This window comes from Rhamphochromis longiceps, linkage group LG13 (genome assembly GCF_057381845.1).
Source record: "Rhamphochromis longiceps isolate RC_006_pf linkage group LG13, R_longiceps_female_GT1.1, whole genome shotgun sequence".
Classification (NCBI taxonomy): Eukaryota; Metazoa; Chordata; class Actinopteri; order Cichliformes; family Cichlidae; genus Rhamphochromis; species Rhamphochromis longiceps.
This window is the reverse complement of record NC_140569.1, coordinates 13,300,549-13,315,486: the sequence shown is the minus strand read 5'-3', so window position 1 is coordinate 13,315,486 and position 14,938 is coordinate 13,300,549. Positions and strand designations below refer to the sequence as shown.

The following is a 14,938-nucleotide window of genomic DNA, read 5'->3' as shown; positions in this document are numbered from 1 at the left end:
GTGGATCTGCGCTCGACAGTGCAGCCTAGGCGGAGTAGTCGAACACAGATTCACTGAGCGCTCCACACAGACAGCATCGTCAGAAGGAAAATTGATAAAATAAATTACAAATGTTGTATTGTTCGATACATATGCGTACCGAACCGAAAGCACCCCTAATGTGTGTATGTGTATATATATATATATATATATCTCTCTATCTCTCTCTCACTGGAGAAGGGGGGACAGCAGGTAGCAAAAGAAAGTACAATGAGCTGTCAAGAGGCTGCCAGCATTCACTCCTATTTTTTTTTCTCCACTAGGAGGAAGTTACCTTGCTTGGCCTCCTGCCTACAAATCTATAACGGCTGCCTTTTGAACTGCCAGTCGTGAGAAGTACTTGATATTAATGGAGGGGGAAAAAAAGAAAAAAAAGAAAGAAAATCAGATGTGTCTCCTAATGGCTTTGTCCTCAATGTGCTCCATCCTTGTTTTCAGAAATGTCCTGTGGTCTTATGTTTGTTTTAATACTTTCCAGGGGTTTGTGTTTTCGGGATGGAGAAGATATGAAATTCCCTGTTTCAGCTACGTGATCAAGCACCAGAGGCCCGCTTCAACACATTACATGAGCAGGGGCTGCCACTTAATATTCCTTAGTGGTCCAGTGCATTAAGCCATAAGCCACATATTGTAATTCAAATGGGAGAAAGGGTGCATTAAGATCCATCAGTGCTCCCTAGTCAAATTAGATGTTAGGCTTATTAGTACTGCTACAACTATTCACAGCTTTCATTGTCCCCTCAAAGATTATTAAATTATATCTGCCAGTTCTTTTTTTTTTTTTTTAAAAAGACAAAAGTACAGCTTGTATTGCTAACTGAGGCACAAATCAGAAAGGGAAGCTCATAAACTCCTGTCTGCTTTTCTACATGTTGAAGGGTTTTTCTTGAAATCATCAACAACATAGTTTGACAGCTTATCCACAGCCAGTCACACACACCTGTAAAACAGAGCCAGCTTCCACAGGCCTGATGCGTGTTTCACTTTACGCTACAGCTGAGCTGTATATTCTAAGCCGATGAGGGTTGACGGCCCCTTTCAGGCCTCACTGATTTCCTACACCTTCACACATAAAAATGTAAAAACCTAGTACCCTGAAGTCAGAATTTTAACTTTTATTAAGCAATGGCATCTATGGGTTTATTTTATAGGCTCCTTTTAAAGGTAAGTAAATTTCCTCTCACAAGTGTCTGCATTCCTCCAGAAAAACAAAACAAACTCAATAAAAACTTACTGATGTATTGTTATATTCTTCCCTCCCTCTTAAACTCTTGACCCAAGTTGCATATCTTTTTAGAATTATCATCATCTAAGGGTAAAAAAATTAAGCTTTCAGTCCTCCTTGTGATTTATCCGTCTCGTGGTTCTGCGATTACTTGCAGTGTCTACTGAGTGAAATGTACATGTTGTGCAATGAAAATAAAGGCAAATTCTTCTCAGATAATCTTGCTCAACTATTTCTGTAAGGAATTTATTCTGGTATCATTAAAGGGACTAAGCTGGAAACAGATCCGGCCTTTAGCGTGCTGCTAATGATCACCCATTACTGTCTTACTGGAGACCTCCCCATTCCTCTTTGATGCAGGATTTTTTACAAGTGCTGCAACAACATTATCCATGTATTCACTCAAAATGGTTTTACACAGATTGTAAGTCAAGCCTGAAACCAAAATCTGACAAGTTTTATGTTAGTGAGTTTCAAACTAGCCTCGGGCACAAGCAGCTAATCTACAACATGACACCCACCCACTGACGTCTGGTATATGTGAGAAAGGACAATAAATCACAAACACCCCTGTAGCTGAATGCAAACTTTTCTTCGCAGTCTGAATCACATGCTCACACCAGCTGGATGCATCACAAGCAGCATTAAAGGACATTCTGTTCCCGGCGATAAAGACAAATTCTCCCTTAACTTTTTCCTTTATTTTTAAAAGTTTTTTTTGTAACTTCTGCTCTTACAAATCACTCTCCTGTGGCAATGACACGCATGTCTGGATTTGTCATGAAGGCCTTTAATTTAAAAGCACATATGAAAGAAACATAAGACTGCAGCAAGCTCCCAGAGGTAACAGAAACTGCAGTGGCAATGGTGGAACTAAAGCCAGATGACTGATAGCGAGTAAAATGACACTGTAAATGGAAATGTACTTTTCACTCTCTTAAAGCTACGCAGAAACTACAATGGAGCACAGAAAATAAGCAAAGTAGAAGGCTTACGATTTAAAAAAAACAAAAGACATTATGGCTTATACCCTAACTTTTTCTGTAAAAAGGGCTTTGTTCAGAGAAAACTGTTTCCTGTCCAGCGTTGCTGTTCTTGGCAGGGTCCTGCAGATGGGACTGATTTCTGGCAGACCACACACCATTTTAAAGGGTGGATGGTGTTTATTTATGAAGGGGCTAGCAAATGCCTCTCAAATGGGTGAAGATATTTGCACAAATTTAAGTAACCTATATATTTACCATTCCAGCCACTCTATTCTGCCACCCTAGCCTTTCTGAAATCAATACAAAAATGACTGTGGCTCCAACAACATTTCATGGCACGACCTTGACATGATCAGCTCTTAGTGGTTTGCAGCTGTGCGTGCAGATGTGTGCGTAACATAACACAGGATATCATTAAGTAAATGTCCTCAAAGATGGCACATCCATTTAAAACACGTGACTGCGTTAGTATGTATTGCACAGCAGCAGTCGACAGTGTAGAGGCATGTTTCCTGGATCTCGCTGCAATGGTGCAGCTGTTGATTCAGCTGGAATATGTGCGATTGTGTGTGTGTTTGCGGGGATGACAGAGGGTTTCTGGGGGGAGGTGTCAGAGTTACGAGACTGAGAAAACAGCAGAGCTCGAAGATGACAGCACTGACTGAACCGTTCCCGTGAGGCTCAACAGTCATAGCTGAGTTCATGTTAACAGAGTGCTAAGTTGCAGCACCGTAACTCCTCTGGGCAACACATACACACGCAGACACACACACACTTTAATGGATGACGCATGATAATTCAAACTGCTTGACTGAACACAAACATTTGTTTATGTATGTTTTGATGCCACTCATACTGACCTAGTTATTTCAACGTCTCACAGACGTATGCCAACCAAATATTTCACCCTGACAGTCTTAATTTTTCAGGTTTTTTCCTTGTCAGCGCAGCGGAATACAAAATGCGTCAGTGTAAATGAAGTGAATTACATCTGGCATCAGATGTAGAGAACACTGGCACTTAAATATCCTGCTTGGCATTATTTAGAGAACCACAACCTCTGGGATGGAGACAGAAGCAGGACTGGGGAGGAACTGGATAGAGGTTCAAAAGGCTTCTCTTGACTCAAATCCACTCAAAGCTCTTCTGTGGTGCGTGGCGTTATCGTCTTTTGTTGCCCCACGACTAAACCTCTACACACCTCTCCATAGAGCTTAGAGTGATGCAACACTTCCAACAGTTTACAGCGTAAAAGTTTTTACTTCATAACAATATGATAAACTGTTCACTGACGCACGCTTTCTGTTAAACAATCAAGTATATTATTTGGAGAGAAATCCCCTGCTTACACCAGAATGATAACAAGAAAACATTAATGGATTAATAGAGTGCAAAGACCTAATAACATTGGAACAACAGCAGGGAAGAGGCAGAAAGAGACGTGCGAGAGGGGAAAAACATGAGTGAGTGATGCCAAAAACAGGCTGAAAAGAGAAAAGGGACATAGCTGGTAAGATTCCCTCACAGGAGCTGCAGGGAACTTCACATGGCTAACTTCACGGCTGGCGCACCCTCCTGTTGTCCAACATTGTCTGCCATCTTCTCTACTATTTTACTGACAACATGAAGAGGGTGGACTGTTTTGGACTCTATGACAAAAAGTTGCTCTGAGCTCAAAGGAAGTCCAGCAGACAGTGAGTAAGAGGGTTTGATCAACTGCAGCAGGCAGGCTTGGGAAGAAAGTGCGGGGGTGGATCATTTTGTGCTGCTCTTGCCAGAGACTGAACTCTAAAAATCTCAACTGCTGAGGCAACTACAAAATCTAATTCCCAACACCCAAAGTGTAAGAATGTGTGCGTCAAAAATGACTATATGCTTTCTTATGTGTGAGAGAGACTTTCTTCGTATGTGCCTTATTAGTCCCACTGAGTGTGTGTGGTTCATGGGTGTGTTGGAAGGGCAGGAAGCGGTCCAACTAAGAGTTTCCATTTTCATCAACTTCAAGGTATTTCACACACCTCATCCATTTTCTTTCAACAATCCACAGTTACACCGTGTGTTTATTTTCCCAACTCAAATTGGGCATGTATGGTGATCACGCTATCAGAGGGGAAACTATACAGAGCTGTCCAAATGGAAATTCTACAATAAAAACATGACTTTAGCACTTTACTGCTTCTTACCAGACTGCCAACTCAAACAGCTGCATACTAATTTTTAATTGTCAATTTAACCTCTAGTAACCACTGTTTCTTTGAACAAGCTGTGACAATATTCAAGTCAAGGACTTTTAAAGTCATGGCTGGCAAAGTCAATACACCACCAGGCGTATTTTGCCAGACCTGCTTTGAGGTAGACATCTAGACTGCATATCCTAAACACTGCCGTTCTATCCAAGCCAAAAGAAGTGAAGGAAGAACTAGAGTGCATTATATCGAGAGTCCTTGTTAAAATTCCGACGAGGGAAATCTTAAGGCGCCTGGTTTGCATTACTTGGTTTTTGAAAACTGCTTCAGGGACAGTTAAATTGCCTCCTTCTTTGACATTTAACTCTGATTCCTAACCTCCAAAACCAAATACGGAAAATAGACAAAGGAGGAATGCTAAAGCAGACCGCTGTCCATCATTTATTTCATTACAGCCCATTAACATAGTATAGAGGGAGATTTAATATAATGAGGAAGCTGAGTTTTAAACAAAAATCAATCCACTTGAGATAAATTAAGGAAACCACAATATACACTTTGAATTTTCATGTCAGATCTTACAATTTGGGTCAACTGTTGTCAGTGTGATTAGACTGTATGCAATGACCAATCTCGATTACGTTTGAGACAGTTTCTTTTATATACCGACTCAAATGCTGCACAAATCGACATACCACTCCATTAATCATAGTTATGTACAGCATTTGGTGTAGGGCTGAACGATTATGGAAAATAATCTAATTGCGATTTTTTGCCCCAATATTGCGATTGCGATGCGATATGCGATTATTTTTTAAGGTCTTTGTCTTCTGTATTATTAAACAAAGACAAGCAATACATCATATAGTATGGCCAATACTATATTACATTAATTTTAAACTGTTCTTTCCTGGAAGACAGACCTCTGTTATGATGACATGAGGTGATGCATGAATTGATGACTGACATTTTTATTTAACTACTTCAATCACAACAGTATATTTGAACATACACAATAGTTTATTTTTAGCTTACAAACATCTGAGCATAAAGTGCTGACAAGGAACCCTGGTGTAAACATTAAAATGAAAGTCAGTACAATGTGCAGATTGCAGGAATATACATAAAAAAAATCAGTGGCTTTACCACACTCAGTTTTTCGACATCTGTGAACTACTAGACAGTCATTCAATTAAAAAATAATATTAAATAAATAAAACTAATAAATAAAAAATACACACATCTTACTGATCTCTGCAGTCAGTAACATTACACATAAAGTGCAAACATAATAGCAATTGTATAAACACACACACAAACACGCCTTTAAAATTTAAAGGCGTGAAATTGGACGGTCTAGTTCTGATTAGCGTCACCGCTGTCTCGGTGGAGTTTAATAAACTCGGCCGTCTGCTTCTTGCTATCTAAAATATAACCAGACACTGGTGTAAATTCTCGACTGTCTCATACTTCTGTTTAATAAGTTTTCTGTTTGACGTTTAGTCAGCTGTGTGAAAACCAAGGAGGAACCCACCCGGGGGATTAATAAAGTTTTATTTTATCTAATCTAATAACTTTAATCTCAGCCAAACCGATTTACTCACGAACAAACAAAACACTGAAAAAAGCCCAACAATAACATTTTTAGGTTGTCTAAGTGACTTATATATTACGTTTAACCCGAGCAGCGAAACTCCGTGGTGATCTGAAAATGATGTGCCGGGACTTGTGCCGTTCTCGGCCGCATCAGTAACCCTCGAGCTCCCGGCTAGCTGTCGAGCTGGTGGGTAGCAGACGCCTCTGAAAACGTCGAAGCACTTTTGCAAATATGGGATATCTTGATAAACCGAGCAGATATTTGATGTTTACACAACTACTTTCTCGCCTGAAAATATGTTAAAAGTTTATTTTGTGACCCAGAAAGATTAGTATGAGTAATTTTAAAACTTAGTAGCGGCCGCCATTGCTGGAAACTGGAGTTTGGCTGGGCCGCGCTATGAATTCTGGGATATGGTAGTAATTTGGACAGCCTTCGGCACGTCGCTGTGACGTAATCGGTCTACAAATGCGGCCTCAGGAGGATGCAGCCCATGAATTTGGACATGTCCAGAGTATAATCGCAGCCTTTGCGGTTAGAAAATTGCACTTGATCATGTCGCGATATTATCGCAAATGCGATATATCGTTCAGCCCTAGTTTGGTGTTTTTTTTTTTTTTTTTTTTAACAACAGCTGACTATAACACACAGTAATGATACAATGTGTTGCAGAAGCCTCGTTATTCATTTCATGCAATGTGTCTAATAACTGAGAAGTGCAACCTCTGTATCTGCAGATGATGCTTCAGGTGTTAACTTTGCAAAGTACGTTTTAATACAGTCAGAGTCTCGGTTAATTTTTTTTTTTCTTTCCAACTTGCTTACATAAAACGTCATTGTGTAATTTAATGCTTGAACTTATACAGGTCTACTCAGTCTTGCACTTCAAGTTGCTAAAATACCCCTTTGGAAAAGTTGCATTCACTTCAAAGCCAAAGGCACCACTCTGCCAAGACCTTAGGGACATCAGATCTCTACATGCAAGACTGTTGATCTGCTGCTTTTAGAACTGAAGCACAGACGGAAAAGACATAACCCAACATCTTTTTTTTTTTTAGAAAAATAAAAAGCTATAAATGCTTTGTCGCAATGACTCTTGTTTTAGGGTCTGATGACAGACAATTTTTACTCCCAAAACATGAGTTGAAACATAGCTCTGCCCGACACAATGTTGTGATCTTAGTCAGCATCTGCACAGTCTTTTCTCTTGTGACATATGCATGCAGACAGGTTGTGGAAAATCTATAAATTTAAGCCGTAAGCTGAAGTTTTAGTATTGTGAATTGTTGATCAATAGAATTTTGTTTTATTTTAATTACTTTTAATATCATTTTACATAATTCTTAACATGAGGGGGACAAAGAGTAAATCAATCAGCTTTAAAGTCAATATTGGGTATGACTGCCTTTGGTTTAGGTAAGCTTTCTAATAATTTATGCAAAGAGTCTTAACAAAAAGTTTTCTGGGCTTATTAAAGGACGTTCAAAGCTCTTTTTTGGATGTTGGCTGCCTTCCCCCCCCCCCCATCGCTATCAGGATAATCCTACACTGCTTCTGTAATGTTCTAAGATAACGTGGTATGTAGCAGCTTTATCACCATTTCTCTTCCTTTTTGACAACCACCCATTTGTTGAGACATTTCTGATAGGGCTTCAACAAATATTAGATTTATCTACTGAAGGTCCACATGCATCCATCAGGTCCTGTATCATGTATCATTGTCCTTCACTTGTCCAGTTCCCTCATCTTTAATTAACAATACAGTGCAGAGATATGCCAAGTTTGTGGATGATTGCTTGTTGGGAATCACCTTATCTTTAGCATTTTTCATAAATTCAGCTGAAGAAGTGGGAACAATTTACATGTTTTTGTGAGAGGCTGCTAGTAACAAAATGCCCGAAGATGCAATTTAAAATTGGTTCTTTGCTAAGTTGCTCGTTATATGTTAGTGTCCCCAGTCTTTGTTGTGGTCTTTCATTTTTTTGGAAGCAAACACATGTGTCCCTCACGTTTTTCTGTGTCATTCCAATAGTTTGGGCAATCTCCCTCCAGGAATTAGCTGACATCTGTGAGTCCTTATATTGAGGCTATGATTATTACTCTCTCACTGATAATCAAAAACTGCAGGACAAAAAGCAGCAGTGACAATAATTGTGGGCTGTGTCAACGCCCAATCTAGTTAATTTTCCTGGGAGTTTACAGTTGCATCATAGGTTATGGTGTAGAGTTTCCTACGGGTTTGTGGTTAGAACGTAGCCACTGTGTAGATTTAACATCCATATAGCCATTCTCTTCTGCTTATCCTTGTCAGGGTCGCTGTAGCCTATCCCAGCTACCATAGGTCGAGAGCTGGGTACACTCTGGACAGATCGCTGTTAGATACCTAACCCAACTAACTGCATGTCTTTGGACTGTGGGAGAAAGCTGGGGTACCCGGAGAGAACGGGGAGACCAGAGAATCATAAATCCCCTGTAAAGCCTGAATAAAAGAAGATTCCACTATAAATTCTCAGGTTCAAATACTGGACTGAAAATGAGTGAAAAAGCAGCCAACGTCAAAAAAAAAAGAAAAAAAAAGGTTAAGGCTTTCAGAAAGCCAAGACCAGACTCCCTAAAACCACCGCAAAGTTGACCTCGTCCTGAAACAACAGCAGCAAAGGCAATGTCATTTCTTGAAGATGTTATGCTGCTAAAATTAGATAAATTAGTTGAAAATTAAGTAAGATCTGACTGTAAAAAGATTTAAGAGATTTTGTTGGTTTTATAAATGATTTAGATAATTTCATTAAATATCACAAAGCCGCTAGAGGCAAGTGTTGGTGTGATTTGTTGATGCGTGAACACATTATCAACAGTTAACAGTGAAAGTTTAACATCTCATCCACAACTGCCTCTAATCACCGGTCCTGCAGCCTGTCGTCCAGCATCCTCACTGCTTCGCCTCAGTCTGTAGATATTCACCTCCGCAGCTCCAAAACTTTTCTGCTCTTGATTTCACTCTTTATTTGCGCAATTTGTTCCCCACACTCTGGACTCTCTGCAGTTCCCCTGCTGCTCTATAAAGCCAACAACTCGCCCGGTTCTCCACACGTTCGGTCACACACTCCGTGCTCTGAGTGGCTCTGCTTCAGCTCAAACTCCCATACATGACACGTTTGGCCCTGCAGTAACTACTACTCTGCACTACAGCAGGCATCATATCAAAAAGTGTATAAATAGTAAATGTTGCTAGGCAACCTGGCATGTACAATATTGTTTTACATTAATTTCTATTGGGTCTAAATTACCTCCTCATTTGTTCTAGGTATAAACGGTTATGTTTATTTATTTATTATTTTTTCATTTTTATTTCACACATCCTAAAATTCACTATTTGCTATATTTTAACCAATTTCGATATTTTCTTTAAATGCCACGGAGTGAAAATGACCCCCTTCGTGGTTCTACTGCTAACAGAGTGCAAGAAAGTCTGAAATTAGGGGTGGCTCAAAACTTTTGCACCATACTGTATCTCAGTAACTCAACCAAATCAGTCTACTTTGATTAGTCTTTTGTTAATTTTTCATGGTGATCAAGTTTGCATTGCCAAGCCCTTGTCAGGATAGGTTCCAGAAATAAAACCAGGAGAAAGTCACATTACTGAATAGTCAGAAATGGTTTCACTTGAGAGTTTGCAATTAATAAACAATTGTACTGGTATGAAAGAGCATCAATTAATAAAGAACTGAGCTATACAGCCACAGTGTCATACTTGACTGTTCCCCAAGTACCAGTACGAGAATGTGAGCAAGTTGTCACCCATTCAGAAATATTTAAACTCACTGAGCCAAATCCTCGTTTCATTGAATGTAGTGAAGCTTGAGGACATTTCATTAAATTGCTCACACAGAAAAGTCAGTGATGCACTGCTTGGCCGGATTAGGGTTTCTAAACTTTAGATAAGCTGGTATATTATGGTACATTATGTAACTGAGAAAGCCCCCCCCCCACCCAGTGTTGTGTCAGCTGTGTTATAGTATCAGAGCCCTGGAGTGGTTTAACGTCAGTGTAGTTCCATTGTTTTTATTTGTTTACATTTGTAATTAGGACTGACTGAAGGAGCACCTGAGCATCTGCTCCATTACCAATGAGTGAAGTGCTGCTCAGTGGGCTTGAAAACAACCCAGAGACAAAGCACACATTATCCAAGTGCAGACTACACACTCACCTTCTGAAAGAAATCCTCCCCACCGTTGACTCTCCCCTCAGAGGCAGCTAGAGTGAGACAGAGGAAAAAGAAATATAAATTCATCAAAACCACACAGTCACTCAGTTTTTAAATGTACAATCCAGCCTAACACAGCCAAATCACACACAGATTATCCAGTCCTCAAAATGTTACCGTATCTGCACTCAGTAAAGTGTTTATGGTGGATCTCCATTTCTTTGCATATTGCGTTTGGCATGCATAGCGATACTGCTGATTTGCAAGAATGGTATAAAAATGTTCCAAGCAATTTTCTATAATCCTAGAGATTGGACACAGCTTCCGTGTAACAAATTGATGGATACAGTGAAAATATTTGGGCATTTTACAGTAGCCATTAATGGAGCATTTCATACCACACTTGGATTGACTGATGTTGGTTTTGCACTTCTTAAAATAACATTCACACTTACGACTTTTGTCTGTCAGCATACTGTAAATGCCTGGCCTTGGAAATGGTACATGACAACTTTAAAATTCCCAAACATTGGGTGTAAACAGACTAAGGACTTAGAGAAGCAGTGGTGTTTGACTTAAAGTAAATTTCCAAGCAGGTGAAAATGCCAAGAAACTCCCTTAGCTGATACAGTAAGCAGGAGAGAAGCACAGAGCCAACCACCAGAGCAAGTCAGGCCTGAAGTCTCTCCAGCACATCTGCAAGTCCTCCAAGCTGTGGCAAGTTCTGTTAATGCAAAATACATATCTCCTATCCAAGGAGAATTCTCATGTTCCTGTCATTTGGGAATACAGGGAGAGTTTAATGATGCATTTCGGTCAACGTTCTCAAGATGGATCTGCTGCAGTCTGTGTAAATCTGGGTCAGAAACATCTGCAGCGGTAGAGTTGCCGTGACTTACAGTTCAGTCAAAAACGCTGACCTCGGTGCAATGACGACAAAAGTGTCCGAAACATTTCAACATTTATTTCTGAATGGACAGCTGAAGTATAATGTATTCAAAAAGTGACTTTGCAGTTTTGAACATTAGAACCAAATTGAATAACTAAAAAAAATGTATGGTAAACTTATCGCACAGTAAATATCGCTGTCTGGACTGTTGGGCTTTAGAAAACCATAATGGTAATCATTTATGATGAGTTATAATGAATCAAGAACGTAACTGCAACTAAATGGAGCTCTAAACCTATTACGTCAAAAAAGAAAAGCAAGCAACCATATGGTGAATGCCCTCTGAGCCCCGTTGAGTTTTATGTAAAATTTCCTCAAACCTATAAAAGCTGGCCCATTTAAAAAAAAAAAAAACAAGAAAAAAGCCCATTACAGATTGTACACGGTGCAAACAGTATTATATGATGATAATCCCACTGTGAAATTAGGGTGTGGAAAGGATTGTTGAAGCTTTCCTATCCACACCACATTTTAAAAGACAGATAATTAAAATTCACTAAGCACTGCATCCTTTTCACCACCCCAATACACTGATAACATGAATATTAGCTCATCATTGCATCCAAAAGCACAAAAAAGTGGATTAGAAACTTGTGAGTCTGAATCTGGAGAGTCTGATTTAAGCGAGCTTATGTCCACGACCATTCTTCCTGCTTTGGAAACCGATCGGAAAAAAATTCCATCTGTTAACACTCTTATGCAACAACAACATTAACAACTGTCACGAAAGGGAAAATAAGCATCTTGTTGAATCAATGCTGGATGTCTCTTCAGCTGCGTTAAGAGCCTCTGATAGCGGATGCTCATAATGACAGCGTCAGCATTCTGCTGTGCTTAATCTGATAACAGACGAGACTAATAAGGGTGAACAGGATGGCGGGGGGCTGTGACGAGCTGTAAACACTGGTATGGACTAAAAGCTGTTTTGCATTGATGTAATTTCTCTTGTAATTTGTATTAATTTTGGGAATGCAAATATTTTACAAATCAGTATTTGATTCTTTAGATAAGGTATTTGTCAGGTAAAACACACAAAATACTTGGCCGCTGCTTGCCAAATGCAAAATTGTTTTTGCTTTACTTTATCTCACATCATATACTTTATTTTCGTGACTGTCATGCATCCTAGGCGGGAATTTTAAGACGGGCACTGTGGTGGTATAGTGATTAGCATCGTTCCTCACACAAAGAAAGTCCTGGGTTTAAATCCTGCCAGCCAGTTGCTGTTTTTTCCTTGTGTGGTTAGCTCTCAAAGGCATGCATGGGTTAGGATAATTGGCAATTCTAAATTGAGATGTAAATGGTTGGTGTTTTTCCCTCTCTGTGTTATCCTTGTGATAAACCAGTGACCTACCCAGGGTATACCCCATAGGATTTCTCCCCCCATGACAAACAACTGATAAAGCATAAAATGTCATGAGTGTCAATTTGAGCTACAGTTACAACTATGCGGCTACCAAATACAAAACAACGTGTTCCGTATTCACAGAACTCCCAGAATATTTAGTTTATCTCAGTGAATGTAGGTTTAAGTGTTTTCATCCAGTATTTGCTTTAGTATAGAACTGCTCCGACTTGAAAGCTCAGTTTTGTAGGTGGTCTGAAGTTCCAAGATTATGAAAGACCCCGCTACCATGTCACTTCCTGTAAGAACTAAGACAAACCAAAAGGAAAACAGCAGCGTCGGTTTTCCCCCATGTCTACTGAAAAATAAAAGCAACACACTGTCTATCAGAGTAGACCAGCTGTTCTTTTATCATCTCATCTCCTCTTATCTTGCCTATATGTGACAAAATAGTGACACAAGTACAGGTTAAGCCAACCAAAAGGTAACTTACAATATTATTCTACTTGGTAATAATTTTCTATGTTGGAATCTGTGTTGTAACCCAACTGGAGTCAAGGAGATGATGTGATTATATTTGGCTCCATATAGCCAAATAAGGTGGTAAAGTTGCACAAAATGCTTGAAGAAGCAGGAAAACATCAAATACCTATCCACTCACTGATTTTAAACAAGTCAAACTCTTGGTCAGCTGTATGACATTTTCACATACATTTTCACATATTCAAATAAGACAATGCATTTTTAAATGAATGAACCAAATGGGGAAAAAAAAATGTGAAGAAGTTGCCGTGGTGCCTTGAAGCCACTGTTATGAATTAGCAGTACACAAACTAAACTGAAGTGAGGAAAATTACATTTATTTCACTGATAACTCGCAAAAGCAAAGACTCCAACTCCATCTTTGGCATAAATGAGGAGCTAAATGGAATTTGGTATGGGACAAGATTGAAAACACGAGCCATGTGCAAAAAGCAAAACATCCTGTTGCCATATGTGTAAACTGGCCGTGGGAGAATCCAAGGCAGAGACAGACTGTTTGATGAGTTCCAGTGTATATAATTTTTTATAACTTGTTTGAGGAAAAAAAAAAGAAAAAAAAAGAAGTAATTATAGCAGCTTTGGAGGTGAGATTCGGGAAAAGGGTGCCTTGGGTCTTGAGAGCTCTTTGCAAATGTAAAGCAAATTAGATCTGCAGGTAACGTCTTGATCATGCTCAATCATCCAGGTAAGCAAATCCCCAAAAGTTGGTTCTATTATTCTGTTAATCTGGACGTATTGTTTTCCAGTGAGAGCTGACTGCAGGTTTTCCCAATCTTACAAACAGTACATTTGCATAATGACAGAAACTAGCAACACTGAAGGAACGATGGGCTGGGAGATCATTAATATGCAAATTCTCATGACCATTGATCAACAACTCAAATCAAAGCTGAAAAAGATCACCACGAGTTTTAAAACGAGTGTGCGGTACCACCAGCAGTGTCTGATCTAATGACCTTAAAGCCCGAGAAGATGAATGTGGTTTCAACAGGTCAGATAAATATTGAGGAGCTTGACCATGTAGGGCCCTAAAGGTTAGAACTAAAATTTTAAAATGAAACCTAAAATTTACAGGTAACCAGTGAAGGGAGGCCAAGATTGGAGTGATATGCGATCTTCTCTTGGTGCCTGTTAAGAGACGTGCTGCAGCATTCTGCACAGTCTGAAGACTATTTAAGGCTGATTTGTTAAAACAAGTAAAAAGGCCATTACAGTAGTCTAAACGAGAAGAAATAAAAGCATGAATAATCATCTCAAGTTCAAGCTTTGATACCATTAGTCTGAGTTTAGAAATATTCCGTAAATGATAAAAACAGTTTGTTTGTGTGTTTGTGTGTCTACAAACCGATAGCACAACTTTGACCTGAATGGGATGTGTAACAGGAAAAAAGAATTTGCTGTCCAAAAGTCCAAAAAGAACAATAAAGCAAATTTATTTTTGGTCGGCGACCACAAAAGCAAAAGCCACAGCTTTTTGGAGTGATGGGCTCTACACAGAAGAATCAAAGGATTGCTTGGCTACAATAACATTATACGTGTTTTTCTTGTTTTGCCTTAAGGCACAGTAGACTTACATAGATTTTTATGTTTTTATCTTTTATGTTAAGGAAAAAGAGCTAATGTGTAATTAAATGTGCCATATAAATAAAAAGGCAACAGCCATATGTTTGGTGAACATCAAAGAAGTCTTTTCATACTAGCTGTGAAGCACGGAAGCCTAAATGTTATGGTTTAGGTTGTCTTGCAGCCTCGTAGATAGAGGGCTGAGTCAACTTTGAATTCATATAAAACATTACTTGAAGAAAAATGTGAAGACATCTGTTTGAAGCCGAACATGCAGCGGAAATATCAATGGGGTAATAAT

At 39.2% G+C, this 14,938-nt stretch overlaps 1 protein-coding gene across 1 annotated transcript in view; it reads right to left on the bottom strand.

The window, feature by feature from the left end:
- The window catches only part of bicc1a (BicC family RNA binding protein 1a), a 60,257-nt gene that overhangs the window by 34,009 nt on the left and 11,310 nt on the right, over window positions 1-14,938 (bottom strand). The window contains exon 2 of the mRNA XM_085427764.1: window positions 10,241-10,287. Within this exon, the coding sequence (XP_085283890.1) occupies window positions 10,241-10,287 (47 nt within the window). The remainder of the gene's footprint in view (window positions 1-10,240; window positions 10,288-14,938) is intronic.